The following is a 14,228-nucleotide window of genomic DNA, read 5'->3' as shown; positions in this document are numbered from 1 at the left end:
AAAGATGCGAGGGAGGGATACGGCTAAAAAGTGGTCGAAGTTGAAGTTCTCAACGACGAAACGACAAGATCATTGTGGATGGATGGGAATCACGGAATGGGGCAGAAGAGGAGGGAAACGGTCCCGGTTTTCATTTCTGCCTAAAGTTGCCCCAAGTCGTACGATTCTGAGTTGCTCCTGCTGCTGAACAAACGAAACTGAAATTGTGAGGAAGGAACGATGGGGATGTGTTTTATCGGGCTGCGGAAGCGAAAACCCCGGCTCGACCCCCTTCATCATCAGCCATCCCGAACCATCGTCGGTCGGGTGTTTGCGCCGTGACGATGTGACATGAATGACATGAAGGAGTCAGGGTGCAGACAGCGAGCGCATCTCGAACCACTACCCTTCCCCAGTTTGTTTCTTGTTCTCCCCTTCACTTTGTTTTACCGGAATGAGTTTTTCGTTTCCTCAAACCAACAATCCACACTAACCTCCTGCAAGTCTCCTTCATCCTCAGGCAGCCGAATTCCGCACCACAATTTGTGGCTGTTCCCCGACGAAACGATGCCACTTTCCAACCCACCCCGCCGGCTGTTCTTCCGTTCTGGTATCACTGCATCTGCTTGGCTTGTTTGACCAGATATCCCCTCTGCGTCACCAGAACCGTCCCTTGTTCTCGTCCATCCGCCATGGGCTACCCAGCTAGGCTGACCTCGTAGGAAAAATCACCGCCCTACGGATACTGGTACGGGGCCGGCCAACTTCACGAAGGGCCTCGACTGTAAGCTGTGGAAGCAGCCCCGGCGCGTTGTTCAAGGCTCAAGGCCAGCCCTAGTTGCCCTCTAGGTAACGTAGTCCAGAGCCAGTGGTGTCCCTTGTCGGGAATTCCATTGCCTACGAGAAGAAAAAGGAGGCGTGCTTACTTCTCCGGCCCATTCTTTCAACTCTCTCCTCGGATCTTACCTGCCGTTCGTGTGCTCGGACGGCAGTTACCACCATGTCTCCGCAGCCTCATCAATGACATATTCCGTACAGGCCCAGGCCGGCTCACCCGACCGTACCCTGTTCGGCTTTCTGTCGCTTGCTACCCACAATCGGGCTTTCGGCGAGCCCGGGAGGCTCCGTCCGGCTTCTCCCACCTCGGAGCTGCCAGCTCACTCCAAATGAGTTCCCTGGTACATACAACTGCACCTCTGGCTGGCTCTCGTCCCCCAGGCACCCACATTACAACGATATCTTTTACTAGGGGGGCGGTCGGTGGAGGGGGGATCAGACATTTTGGCGCTTTCGCATAACAATGGCTGCCGCTTTGGGAAATTATCGCGCTTTTCCCCGTCTTTTCCACGGCTGGTATTCCCTATACGTTGGCTCTTAAGGGGATCTTTTGGGCCAATAGCTGCACGAAGCTTCCTCAATAGGAAGAGGCAGCCAACAAGCGGTCTTGCCCTCGACAGAGCCGGTCAGCCGGGTCGCGAGGGCCCCCCTGGTTGTCCTCTTTTTTCTGTGCGCGGGGTGATGTTGTGTTGCTTTGCGGCTTGCGTGGGTAGCTGCCGGCGTTGCGAGGGCCTCGGCCGGCAGATCTCGCGAAGCCCTGGAGGGATATCCCCAGTGCGCGGGTAGATCACAGGGGAGAGCGAGCCATCCGTCTGGTCCATCCACATATTGGAAGCCTCGGAAGGCTTCTGGGTGGAGGACAACTGGGGACAAGTGAGGGGGTGAAGGCGAAGGACGAAGCACGAAGTTGGCGGGCACGGGACGGCAGGCTTCTAGGGGCAGCCCAAACGAGGGGGCGTCCGCGCCTCAATGGGAGCTGGCCTTCCTTTCAAGCTCCCTTCTTTCAGCTGGTCCACAATGCTTGCTTTTCCTTTTGATTGTGAGCAGAGCCCAGCTTCCCACTGGCTCGTCTTTGGCGGGCCATGGGCCGCGAGGTATGGGTGTACCCCTTGAAGAGTGACTCACTACCTACGAGGCGAGGCCCGTCTACGGATACCCTCCCATCCTCTGGGGCACCAGCAGATCGCGGGCGAGCACGTCAGGTCGAGCCGAGGGTGTCGAGTTAGTCGGTCTGCCCCATCCCCGCCCTTCAAAGACCTTCCTACCTATCACCATCAACATCTCCCCTCCCTAATTGACATCCAACACGACTCCTCTTCGCTCCAGATCGTCCCCCCTCACAGCACTGACTCGGGCTCTCCCGCTATTGGCGTGGCCCGCCCCGGGTGACCCCGGCCAACGGTGGCTGATCTGTACGTCCACACGATGAGTCTGATAGGCACAGTACCTAGACGTCGGGGCTAGGGAGGGCAAGAAGGATCAGGTTTGTTCGAAGTAGAGTTAGCGCTGAGCCTCTTCTGCCCGCCGGATGGCCGGGAGCTGCAACCCCCCCTCGGAAAGAGGGGTTAGGCAAGCGAGAGAGATCGGACGAAAGAGGAGGAACTTGGAGCCCCTGGCAAGCCTGAGAAGTCCTGTATCCTAGGACTGGGGGCCTATAACAACCATAACTCAGTGCTTCGCCGCGCTGAGCCGCAGGGAACTAGAACCTAAAATGCCGGAGCCCGATCAGGGAGACAGGGAGGGAGGGAATAGCCAGCTGCCAATCAATCCTCTGGGGCAAACGTATCTTGCGACGTTGACCTTCGATTGTAGAGCAAATGATAGTGAGACGATGCTCGGAGGAGTGGACAAGGTAGGATCGTCTCGAGGTTAGGCCTGATTTCCCTTGTCTAGACCAGCTGGTTGGATTCTCGATGTCAACTCCACATAGGTGGCCAGACTACGGACACCTGACGTCTAGGTGCAAGTTGTATTGCACATCTCAGGGAGGGGAAACGTCGTGCGATTGCTTCCTGTTGGTTCGATAACAGAGGGGTCATGTTTGATAGGAGACCTTGCTAGCGTAGAGGTTGCGAGTCAGGTATCAAACATGTTGTGTGGCGATTCAGATGGGACGGTTGGAAGGGGGTAGGGCGAGTCATTCTCTGGGTGCTGGTGCGAGTCCGTTCTAGGTTTTGCGTTTTGCTTTTTGGGAACTTGCCACTTTGTTAGAGGGTGGTGTTCTTGGAATCCGAGCAGCCTTGGTTTCGGGTTAGGGGGATTACTTTGCGTCTAAGTGACAACGTAGGAGACCGAGCAACGTTGACAACGGAAAAGACATGTTAAGAACGGACACAAAGGCTTCCAACAATTTTACCAAGTTTGGGGTGATAATGTTAAGCTACTTTTGTCTGAACTGCCCAGTTCAATCTTTAATTGTGCTTTCCAAAGCAACGGCTAATGCTCATGTCTAATGATACGGCCCACGACCGGTCTCGATAACTCAACCATAAAACAGCGGAAACAGGCTCGACTGCTACGCCAACACAGAACTAGACGAAACACCGTATGACCTCAACCTCATAACAACCGCTTGTCTTGAACATTGCTTCGCTTTCATGTCCTCTTCTGGCCCCGGTTGCAACTTCAATAACTGTGGCCACGCAGAATCCTCCTCGTCAACCTCACCGGCTAGACTCCGTCGATAATCTCTCCCATAACCGGTGTCCAAACCCCCTCCCTAACACTACCTCCCCCTCTCATTCCTCATTTGATCGAATTGCGATCCAGTAACCTTCCCTCATTTCTCCTCCCCATTAATCCTCTTCCACACCTCGCTCTCCGCCGCCGACAACCTCTCCCCCGCAGCCTTCGCAAACTTCTTCGCCGACCCCAAAAACCCTTCCTCGTCCTCCTCCTCATACCCACCACCACCTCCTCCTCCTCCCCCTTCCTGATACGCCGGCGCCACAAACCCCGACACAGCCGCCGTATTCTGTTGATACCCGCCCGGTCCCAGCGAAGCAGCGGGTGAGTACCCGGCAGCAGTACCGCTGTTGCTGCCAGTGCCCATGGGCTGGGTCGTTGCGGTGCTAGTGCCGCGCTGGTTGTGGGATCCCCCGGCGGCAAAGGCCCGCGGGGGAGGGGGGATGGCCATTTGCGGTGGGAGGTTTACGCCTGGGATGGGGATACCGCTGGGAGCGGCGGTTGGGGCGGGAGGGGCTGGGCCGTTGCTGCTGTTGTTGATGGTGTTTAGGTTTGAGGCTGTGGCTGTTGCTGTGGCTGTTGCTTCGGGGAGGCGGGGCACGGCGCCTGGTTGGGGAGGGGGCGGACCGCTGTTGAGGATGGGAGTTGTGCGTGTTGGGATGGGATTGTTGTTGTTGGAGGGTGGTTGGTGGGGTGAGGAGGTGGTGGTTGTAGGGGGATTGGTAGCGGGTTCGTCTGGGGCTGCGGTTTGAGGGGTTACGCCAGAGGCTTTGGAGGCGTTGATGGGGGATTTGGTGTAGACTTGGATGGGAGGCATCGTGATGATTTAGTATGGTGAGATTTTGATGAGAATGTGACCTTGGTGAGGAGACGTTGCTGGTAAGAGTGAGAAGGGAAGGCCAAAGTGTAATAATTGGGAGTAGTTGGCGAGAATGAAATTGAAAAGCTGAGTGTGAGTTGACCGGCAAAGACCCTGGGCCGATTTTTAGGCGCTTCGGGACTGTTGTAAACAACACCTTTTATTCTTCTGAGACGGACTGGAAGGTGTCAGGTGGCCGCTTTGTTTCGCAGCGGCGGTTGGCGTGTCGTGTAAGTGGCGACGTCATTGGCAGCTGGCTGGCATTCCTACGCCAGCTGCAGCGGGCTGTTGGGCTGACAATGATTGACCAGAAACTCTTCAAACAAAGGCGGGCAAGGCGGGCTAAACGGCTGACCCATTCGACTTAATTCATACCTGTGGTTATGTCTACATAGTATACGGGATTTTAATAGCAGTGGAATTACCTTCTAGTAGATGTTAACAATATTTACACGGTAAATCTGGAATTACAGGTTGGAGTCCATTGGAAGATGCCAAGACATGAACCCACTAGCCCGGAAATGCGTTAGCGTTGGTGTTCCCCTGCCTGCCGCTTGCCGCGTGCCTGTGAACATTGCGGGACGATCTCGACAGTTGGGGTCAACCAGCAAACGCTCATCAACGAATCCGGCGCCCAAAACCATCGACTGGCGCCGAGGAAAGGGATCAAACAAACGACGTCTACGCCCATTGACACTCGCAAATTCGAGGTTCTTTTGGCGCAGCATCCGCACACGCCGGCCACATCCTCTTTTCCATGGCCGGATATTAAACCGAGAGCCAGGTTCCATTTCCTAAAATCCACAGAACACCAAAGCCTCGAGGCGAGCGCAAGCTCCGATTATTTTTGAGCCTTAGCTTTTCAACACCGACCAACCATCTCCGCGACCCCGCGCCGACAACGAACACACGAATTTTCCATCTATATCCTTTGACTAACGCGGGCGCGTATCAAGATGGTGGGCAAAGTCAGCGACCGCGTCCTCCTTCGGGAAGGTAGGTGATTCCAATGTAGCAGGCGCGTTGGGTAGGGAGAAGAGTCGCGGCTAACTGGGCTTCTCCAGGGCTCGAGCGCACCGACAATGGCATGAAGCAAACTAGCTGGCCCGATGTGCCCCCAATTAATCAAAAAAACTACTATACGTAAGGACTGCGACTTCGTAGTTGGCAAGTCGGGCGAACGGTGGACTGATGCGAACGTCTAGGGATTACATGAAGCGCGATGACCAAATACTATCCTTTCGACTACAAAGCGAGGCGAACCGAGACCGCCTGGTGCAAACTGCCAAAGATCGGGACCGCGCGATGAACGTCGCAAACGCTAATGGCGAGGTCCCCCTTCCGGTTGAGGAGGTTCAAGGTGAGGATGGGCCGGGCCCAGCATCGACCTTTGAGGACCCCTCCAAGATCATCGTCATACACCCCGGAAGCCAAAACCTCCGCGTTGGCTTTGCGAGCGACGCCCTCCCGAAGACGATTCCCATGACCCTCGCGACCCAATACCCCCAAACCGAGTCCGAGATGCACGAGGCGCTGCCACGACGGCAGTTTGAGGAGCGGTCGATGGACCTGCAGCATGGCGAAGAGTGGTCAAAGAAATACCAGAAGATGTCCAACGACCTCAAGATCGACATGCGCGCGAACAAGCGCAAGGTGTTACCGAACTCGAAGGATCTGGTGATTAACTTCAACCGGCGCATCGAGCCAGAGATCATCTCCCAGCACAATGACCCGCTTCAGATCGAATGGACGGATATCACGGCTCCGAGGGACGAAGAGTCGAAAAAGCCGCCGTCCGAGTTCATCGGCCAACATGCACTGCGCGTACCGGACGATTCGAATCCGAAGTTCAAGCTGTGGTGGCCCATGCAACACGGTTGGCTGAACGAGGACGACTACCCTACGAGGGCGCAGTTGTTTAACGACCTCGAAACGCTGCTCGACCGCACATTCCGAAATGAACTCGGCCTCAAGAAGAAGTCGGAGTGGAAGCAGTACAGCTGCGTGCTCATCATCCCGGATCTGTACGATAAGCGATACGTCGAGCTGCTCCTGCACCTCTGCATCGAGCTCTTTGAGTTTGGCCGGGTCGCCTTCATCCAGGAAAGCATGGGGGCTACTTTTGGTGCCGGGTATACGCAAGCTTGTGTGGTGGACGTGGGCGCCCAAAAGACGTCCATCGCGTGTGTTGAAGACGGGCTCTGTATTGAGGACTCAAGGATCAACCTCAAGTTTGGTGGTTTCGATGTCACCGAGACCTTCATCAAAATGATGCTTTACGACAACTTTCCCTACCAGGACATCAATCTCCGCCGGCGGTACGACTTCCTCTTGGCCGAGGAGCTCAAGATTAAGTACTGCACGCTCTCCCAAGCGAACATCTCCGTTCAGAACTTCGACTTCCACCTGCGCGTCCCCAACGAGTCGACGCGCAAGTACCAGTTCAAGTTCTACGACGAGGTCATCCTCTCGGCTATGGGCTTCTACGACCCGTCAATATTCGACAACTCCACCAAGCTGCGCGGCCGCCGGAGCCTGATGGACCGTTCCTACAACGCCTACGACGTGGAGATCCCAGATGACCCAACCTCCGCCGCCCAACTCGCCATTCTGGCCCTGATCCAGCCCTCAGTTACCGAGACAACCACAACCAGCTTCGCCGGCGTGCCGGGCGATATGGCCACGCCCGGCAAAGAGCGGTCGCAACCTTTCAACTTCCTCGCCCGCAACGGCGACGCCACCGGTACCCCAGGCACCTCCAAAGCCCCCTCTCCGGCTCCAGAAGGCGCCAGCACCCCCGTACCCGCACCCTACGTCTTCGGCTCCTCCTCCGCCCGCGACCTAAACGGCGGCAGCCCAGCCCCCAGCGCCCGCAACGGCGGCACCCCGGCCCCACCCAACGGTACCTCCCAGCTACCCACCACATCCTTCGACGGCGGCCTCCAGCCCCCCCAAAGCCAAAGCCAAAACCCCGTCCCCCAAATCGTCCAACGCAGCGCCAAGTCCCTCGCCATCGAGCGCGACTCCGTGCTACCCCTCGCGCCACTCGACATCGCCATCATGACGTCCATCCAGAACGCGGCCAAGGGCGACGAGAAGAAAGTGCGCGATCTGCTGGGGAGTATCATGGTCGTCGGCGGCGGCGCCAAGATCCCGCATTTTGCGCCGTACTTGGAGGAGAAGCTAAAGATGCGGCGGCCGGATTTGACGGATCGGATTCTGGTTAGTCGGAGTGCACGGGAGATGGACGAGCAGGTGGTGGTGTGGAAGGGGGCGAGTGTGTTTGCGAAATTGGCGACGAATGATTCGTGGATTACGGGGTTTGAGTATAAGATGTTGGGGGCGAGGGTGGTGTATAATAAGGTGCTTTGGCAGTACTGAGAGGGCTGTGGAATGGGAGTGGCAAGATCGAGAGATGGTACCTATGCAAAGGCAGTTACGAAGTGGCAGATCAACGTCAGGGGCTTGGGAGTTCTTTCGGGTTTGGTTGTTTAAGAGGGATACGGGAGTTGTGGAGCTACCTACTACTATGGTGAAGGCTGGTTGTAAACCAAGATGATAAAATACACAGTGCTACTTCTTTCAGAAACTAAAATGTGCCTACCATTACCATGTAAACTAGCAGTGCAGCTTTAATTAAATATTGCCGTCTTGTAGTCATGAGTTAGAAATAATTGAGAAGGGAAATGACCAGGGTTAGGGATAAAATGTGGGGCATAACGCCGACGACGATCCTCGTAACCGGACGCTGCTTCCTTTATCTTCAGTGTTTGCGAGTGCCGTTGACATGATTAATTCTTAGGCAAGGTGGCCGAGTGGTTAAGGCGCTAGATTTAGGTTACATTGTACCTCTCTAGTGGGAAACCGCGCGAGTTCGAATCTCGTCCTTGTCATTATCATTTTGTTTTTGGATAGTTTTTGGGGGTGAAGGGGCTCGAGCTGGAGGGGTGTTAATGGGGTGTGAGGGTGGTGAGATCGGCTGTTTAATGTTGATTTAAACAGTTTGGAAGATGGGTTGTGGGACCATTGGTTGAATGCTTTATTGTTGTCGATGATTGGGTTGTCAAGTCCGACATTACGCATGGTTTGAGAGGGATTGGTGAAGCACCCAACACATGTCCGTTCTATTCGAAAGTCATGACGTTCTCTCTTGCCCTTCCTGTGATCCCCCCGTCCCCCGCCACGGACTGTCCTTTTGTTTTATCCAGTGTATTCCCTAATACAAAATCCCGACCAAATAGTCCCGACGCCCGGCCCGGGCCCGGAGCTCTCCACGGGACGGAGCGGGGCATCCTCCCCGGAAGGCCCCACCAACAACGGCAGGAGCTCCGCCCAGTCTGGCGGGGTATTCGTGTGTTTCACCAATCAGGATGATAGTGGGGTTCTTTTTCAGCCCTCTAAGCCCTCTTGCGCGCCCGATTTCGACACCGCTCCTGCCTTGTTCTTGGTTCTCTTCCCTGAAATAACGTTAGTGGTCTTGGAGGCCTGACGTGTGTGATCGTGTGTGTTTGTGTGTGCCTGCAACGTGGGCCCAGACCGGCTCAGCTTGCTTTTTGGCAACTCTCTCCTGTTCTGAGGTCTGGGACTAGCCAACTCACCCAGACAACAACAAAGGAGGAGAGTTAAATTGGGGACTAACTTGGGGTTTGTGGTTACACATAAGTCCCAACAACCCCTTCTAGTCATTCTTTCACTTTCGCAGCGGGATCCACCTCAGATACAACTCGTTCCCAATTTGTCCTCGAGTTCCCCGGCCGTCGAGTTTATCTTGAATCTCACAACCACGACGCCACCATGGGGACTAAGGCAGCGACAAAATCTCACAATCTCCCCGACGGCAGCCACCAAGCCGGCGGCGGTGTGTCAGGGCGCGTGCACACCGTCAGGACGCTCAACACTACCGTTCTCGCCCACCTGCAAAAGGTCTACGCCAGCCATGCCGGCAGCAGCGGTGCCGGGTGGACCCCCGAGAAGGCGGCCGCTTTTCTAAAGGATGTCCAAGGCGACTCCGAGGCCGAGCGCGCTGCTCCTGAGCTCCCAGGCGCTATCGACGCTGCGGCTAAGGGTTGGGATTTCAACGCTTTCCTGCGGTATATGACGTCGTCCATCACCCACGTCGTCGCGCCGCCGAGGGAAGAGGACCTGTCGTACCCATTGTCGAGCTATTTTGTGAGCTCCAGCCACAATACCTACCTGACGGGCAACCAGCTGTCGAGCGATTCGAGTGCGGACGCATACAAGAACGTGCTGCTGCGGGGGTGTCGGTGTATTGAGATTGATGTGTGGGATGGGGATGATTCGGACAATGAAGCTGGCACGAGCAGCAGCAGCAGCAGTGATGATGACGAGGTAGCGAAGGCAAAGAAGGAGAAGAGGAAGCAGAGATTCGGCAAGGTGACTGGAAAGCTACCCAAATCATTGGCAAGCCGACTTGAAAAGACCAGCCTGGGTAAGAAGAAGCAGCCCGGGAAGTTGGGGATCGTGGCTAGACTCACCCGCTCATTATCGAGGAAAACAGGTAGCAGCAGTACCACTACGGCCCCGAGTACGGCCGCCCCTTCTCCCGCGGCCACAACCACTGCTACAGCCACTACTACTTCGACTACCGAGGGCCCCAGTGCCACGCCACCGGTTAACCCGCTCAAGAAGTTCATCGAGCCGCGGGTGCTGCACGGTTACACGCTGACCAAGGAAGTGTCCTTCCGCGAAGTGTGCGAGGCCATCCGGGACTATGCCTTCGTCGTCAGCGACACGCCGCTGATCGCCAGTCTCGAAGTCCACTGCAGCCCAGCCCAACAGCAGAGCATGGTAGCTATCATGCTCGACACCTGGGGCGAGTTCCTCCTGCCCGAACCGAAGGAGGACGCCCAGCAGCTTCCTACGCCTGCGGAACTACGCCGCAAGATCTTGGTGAAGGTCAAGTACGCACCCCCCGAGGGTAGTCACGGTGTTGGCGGTGGTAACGGGACGACCAACAACAGCCCGACTGGAACCGACAACGAGTCAGCCGCCGCGGCCGCAGCAGGCGTTCCCGGAACGGCCAAGGCCCGAAATAAAAAGCCTTCCAAGATCATCCAGGCGCTGAGCAAGCTAGGTATCTACACCCGCGGGGTGTCGTTCAAGAGCCTGACGCAGCCCGAGGCGGTGATGCCGACACACATCTTCTCGCTGTCGGAGAGTGGGGTGATGGAGGTACACGAGAAGAGTGCGCGTGAGCTATTTGAGCACAACCGGAAGTATCTGATGCGCGCGTACCCGTCCGGCCTGCGTATCCGCTCCTCTAACCTCGACCCGGTCGTCTTTTGGCGCAAGGGGATTCAGATTGTGGCGCTGAACTGGCAGAATTGGGATGAGGGTATGATGCTGAACGAGGGCATGTTTGCGGGAACAGGGGGTTATGTACTGAAGCCCGAAGGTGAGCCGCCCTTTCTTTCTCCTCGACTTTTCTTTTCCATTTTTGCTCCTTCTCGATCTTTGCTAAACTACCTTCCCAGGCTACCGCGTCCTAAAAACCCTCCCTGCTCCCTCGTCCACCACCACTACCACAACCACCGACAGCGCAGACACCCCCAGCCCTCAAGCCACCGCTACCAAGCACTACACCATGGACCTCACTCTCCACATCCTCGCAGCTCAATCCCTGCCCCTCCCACCCGGCGACGACCACGCATCCTCCTTCCGCCCTTACGTCAAAGTCGAAGTCCACGTCGAAGAACCCGGTGAACGCCACGGCGGCGATGCCTCCGTGCCCCGCGGGGGCACAGAGAAAGAGGGCGAATACAAGGCCAAGACACATTCGGCAAAGGGGTGTGATCCGGATTTCAATACCGGATCGGGGAGTGGAGAAGGGGAGGTACTCAAGTTTGAGGGTATCCCGGGTGTTGTGCCGGAACTGTCGTTTGTGCGCTTCTTGGTGCAAGATGATGAGCTGGGGCGGGACTCGTTAGCCGCGTGGGCGTGTGTGAGGGTGGATCGGCTGAGGGAGGGGTATCGGTTTGTGCATTTGGTGGATGCGCAGGGGGTGGAGACGGAGGGTGCGGTGTTGGTGAAGGTGGTTAAGACTTTGAGGTAGGGGATGGAGGATGAGGTTTTCCTACATAGTAGTGCTATGTATGGTGGTTCTGAGGGGCTGTTTGCCTTGCTTATGATTCTTGCCTGTTTTTTCTTGTTTTCCTTTTTGAAGAACATCTACGTTATGGGAGCATTGCGGTTGATGTAGGCGGATGGGGTGGCATAAATGTGAAATTTCCTCGTTTTATCCAATATTACGGCTACAATAAAGTTCAATGTTGGCATCCTGATCTGGACAGTCGTTGGCTTCGATCGCGGTTCAGGATCAATGAAAGGGTAATGATAGTGCCAAGATAATTGCCTGCCGGGATATCTTATCGGCGATCACGATAACAACTGTGGCTGGTGCAGCGACCCACTTAAATTCGAGGTCGCGGCTCGTTCCCGTGTCTGCTTCAACAATTGATTGCCTTGCGCCGACATCAACTACCATCCTCTCATTTTCCAAACTCTGCTTTTCACAGACACCATGAGCAATCCGGGGTTTTCTTTTGGTCTAAAGAAGGCCGGTGGGGCCAAATCGGCACCGGCGCGCCGGAAACCCGCCCTGTTTGGTGGAGGCGACGACGACAACTCGGGCGACGAATCTACCAGCAACGTCGCGCAGGTCTCTGAATTCAGCGTCTTTGGGTCCGCAAGTAAACTCTCTACCTCCGGCGACTCTCCCGACCGCCGGAAAAAGACATCAAAACATCCGTTACGTCCCGGCGACAACAACAACAACGCCAAACCTCCCCAACAACCCCCAAAATCAAAAGCAAACCCAGCCGCCGCCCCCCCATCCAACAACAACAACAACGACCAATTCCTCGACCTCTCCAGTGCTCTCACCGCCCGCAAACACGCCGCCTCCGCCGAAGCCACCGACCCATCCATCTACGACTACGACGCGGCCTACGACTCCTTCAAAGCCGCCAAAGCCGCCGCAGAACACGACAAAGACAACAACGATGACGAAGGCGCCAAACGACCACGATACTTCGCCGCGCTCCAAAATGCCGCTGACATCCGCGAGCGCGACCGGCAGATTGCAGAGGAACGACGGCTGGCGCGCGAGCGGGAGGCGGAGGGGGATGCGTTTGCGGATAAGGAGCGGTTTGTCACGGATGCGTATCGGAGGCAGCAGGAGGAGAATAAGCGGTTGAGGGAGGAGGAGGAAAAGAGGGAGAAGGACGAGGAGAAGAGGAATAAGGGGAGGGGGATGGCGGAGTTTTATAAGGGGATGTTGGAGAGTAGGGAGAGGGAACATGCTGCTTTGGTGAAGGCTGCGGAGGAAGGGGTAGTAAAAAAGGGTGGTGGTGGGGAAGGGGGTACAGATGCGGGGACTGGGGGTGATGATGAGAACGGGGAAAAGACGGCGGCGCAACGGGCTAAGGAGATCAATGCGCTCGGGGGCAACGTGCTGGTTAACGAGGACGGGGAGGTTGTTGATAAGCGCCAGCTACTCAGGGGTGGGCTCAACATTGGTGCGAAGAAGAAAGTCGAGTTGCAGCAGGAAAAGGAACGACAAGCCGCCAGGGCTGCTGCAGATGCCGCGCGGGGGGGTGCCTCTTCGGCCCAAACAAAGGGGGTATATGCCGCGGGTGGGAAACAGGCGATGCGTGCGCGGCAGACGCGCATGTTGGAGGCTCAGCTGGAGGAGTCGCTCAAGCGGTCACGGCAGGAAGAGGCGGCCGAGGAGGCGAAGGTGCAGCTGGCGAGCAAGAGCCGGAAAACGGATGCGGATATTTCGAGTGCGAAGGAGAGGTATTTGGCGCGCAAGAGGGCGGCTGAGGAGGCGAAGAAGGCCGGGGTGGAAGAGTAGTATGTGGGGGAACAGGTGATATGCTGGTTGATCTGTATATGAGTAAATTTCTTGACGATACCCGAAGTGTTCTTTCACAAGTATTTGTTCCCCCTTGGCCGAGGGATCCATCTAATCCTTTTATCATCCTAACTTTGGCCGAGTCTATACATCCCATATCGTACAGACCGTAATCCACCCCACCACCCATCATGACCATATCGTGACTATCCCAACCGACATCGTCGTCGTCGTCATCCTCAATGTCATTGCCAATGTTGTACACCCCCCGCTCTATCTTCCGCTCTTATTTCCCCAAACCATGTATTTTATCCCCCACAACCGTTGATCCTCTCTCTCTAAAACCCCTGCCCTTGATTCCCCACCTCCTGCTGTATCCTGCGCACGTATGCCGTGTTGATCTGGTTCCACGCCGCCATGTACTTTTCCATGCACGCCTTGAGACATGTCTGTTCGCCGCTGGAGAGGGAGCTGCCGGGTTTCGGGACGCAGCGCTCGAAGCATGTTTCGTTGATGTTCTATTGTAGGGGGTGTTAGTGATTGATGTTGATTGTTGGGCTTGATTGTGGCTGTGAGAGAGAACAAAATCGAATAGGTGAAGGGGGGGTTGCTTGGTTCTCGAGACTCGGGAATGAGCGTGGCCTACCTGGATCAGAACCTGCGCCTCGGCTGTGTTTGTTGCCTGCAGCGCCTCCTTCATAATAGTCTTCTTGACACTATCAGAGTCCATGGTTGCGGCTAGTGAGTGGGTTCAAATTTGGGGTTATTTTCGTCGAGGTTCGCCGTTTGATGCCTGTATCTTGGAGACGGCTTGGAGAAAAGTTACAGTTGGAGGTGTGGCGCACGTTCTTTTTTCGAAAGTTTGACATGCACGAGGTGTGGCTGGTGGGGAGCTCCAAAACGTGGAGAAGAGTGGGGAACCAGGGGGCAGCTCTGCTGAGGGTGTGGGGCCGCTGCGCCCAACACTGGACTGAAAAGGCCAGCTAAGGGAAT

General features: G+C 56.0%; 4 protein-coding genes and 1 non-coding gene across 5 annotated transcripts; 3 read left to right on the top strand and 2 right to left on the bottom strand.

Moving 5' to 3' along the window:
• Nucleotides 1-3,595: 3,595 nt before the first annotated feature.
• On the bottom strand, nucleotides 3,596-4,318 carry C8A04DRAFT_25211 (uncharacterized protein; the record flags this gene model as incomplete). The annotated part of the gene is made up of 1 exon (XM_062779477.1): nucleotides 3,596-4,318. The coding sequence occupies one exon, from the start codon at nucleotides 4,316-4,318 to the stop codon at nucleotides 3,596-3,598; it is 723 nt and encodes a 240-aa protein (XP_062640387.1).
• Nucleotides 4,319-5,316: 998 nt separating this feature from the next.
• Nucleotides 5,317-7,741, top strand: C8A04DRAFT_25210 (ARP8-like protein; the record flags this gene model as incomplete). The annotated part of the gene is made up of 3 exons (XM_062779476.1): nucleotides 5,317-5,356; nucleotides 5,425-5,503; nucleotides 5,566-7,741. 3 exons carry the CDS (start codon nucleotides 5,317-5,319, stop codon nucleotides 7,739-7,741), a joined length of 2,295 nt encoding a protein of 764 aa, XP_062640386.1.
• A 420-nt stretch (nucleotides 7,742-8,161) lies between these two features.
• Nucleotides 8,162-8,253, top strand: C8A04DRAFT_t21. The gene has a single exon. It is a non-coding gene; the product is annotated as a tRNA-Leu (tRNA).
• A 901-nt stretch (nucleotides 8,254-9,154) lies between these two features.
• Nucleotides 9,155-13,235, top strand: C8A04DRAFT_34563 (uncharacterized protein; the record flags this gene model as incomplete). Its single annotated transcript, XM_062782869.1, has 5 exons — nucleotides 9,155-10,775; nucleotides 10,855-11,428; nucleotides 11,906-12,132; nucleotides 12,199-12,713; nucleotides 12,846-13,235. 5 exons carry the CDS (start codon nucleotides 9,155-9,157, stop codon nucleotides 13,233-13,235), a joined length of 3,327 nt encoding a protein of 1,108 aa, XP_062640385.1.
• Nucleotides 13,236-13,573: 338 nt separating this feature from the next.
• Nucleotides 13,574-13,965, bottom strand: C8A04DRAFT_34562 (Tim10/DDP family zinc finger-domain-containing protein; the record flags this gene model as incomplete). Its single annotated transcript, XM_062782868.1, has 2 exons — nucleotides 13,574-13,753; nucleotides 13,882-13,965. The coding sequence occupies 2 exons, from the start codon at nucleotides 13,963-13,965 to the stop codon at nucleotides 13,574-13,576; spliced, it is 264 nt and encodes an 87-aa protein (XP_062640384.1).
• Nucleotides 13,966-14,228: the final 263 nt, after the last annotated feature.

This window comes from Dichotomopilus funicola (assembly GCF_033296635.1).
Source record: "Dichotomopilus funicola strain CBS 141.50 unplaced genomic scaffold C8A04scaffold_5, whole genome shotgun sequence".
NCBI lineage: Eukaryota > Fungi > Ascomycota > Sordariomycetes > Sordariales > Chaetomiaceae > Dichotomopilus > Dichotomopilus funicola.
The sequence above is the reverse complement of the archived record's forward strand: the minus strand, read 5'-3'. Positions and strand labels throughout refer to the sequence as shown.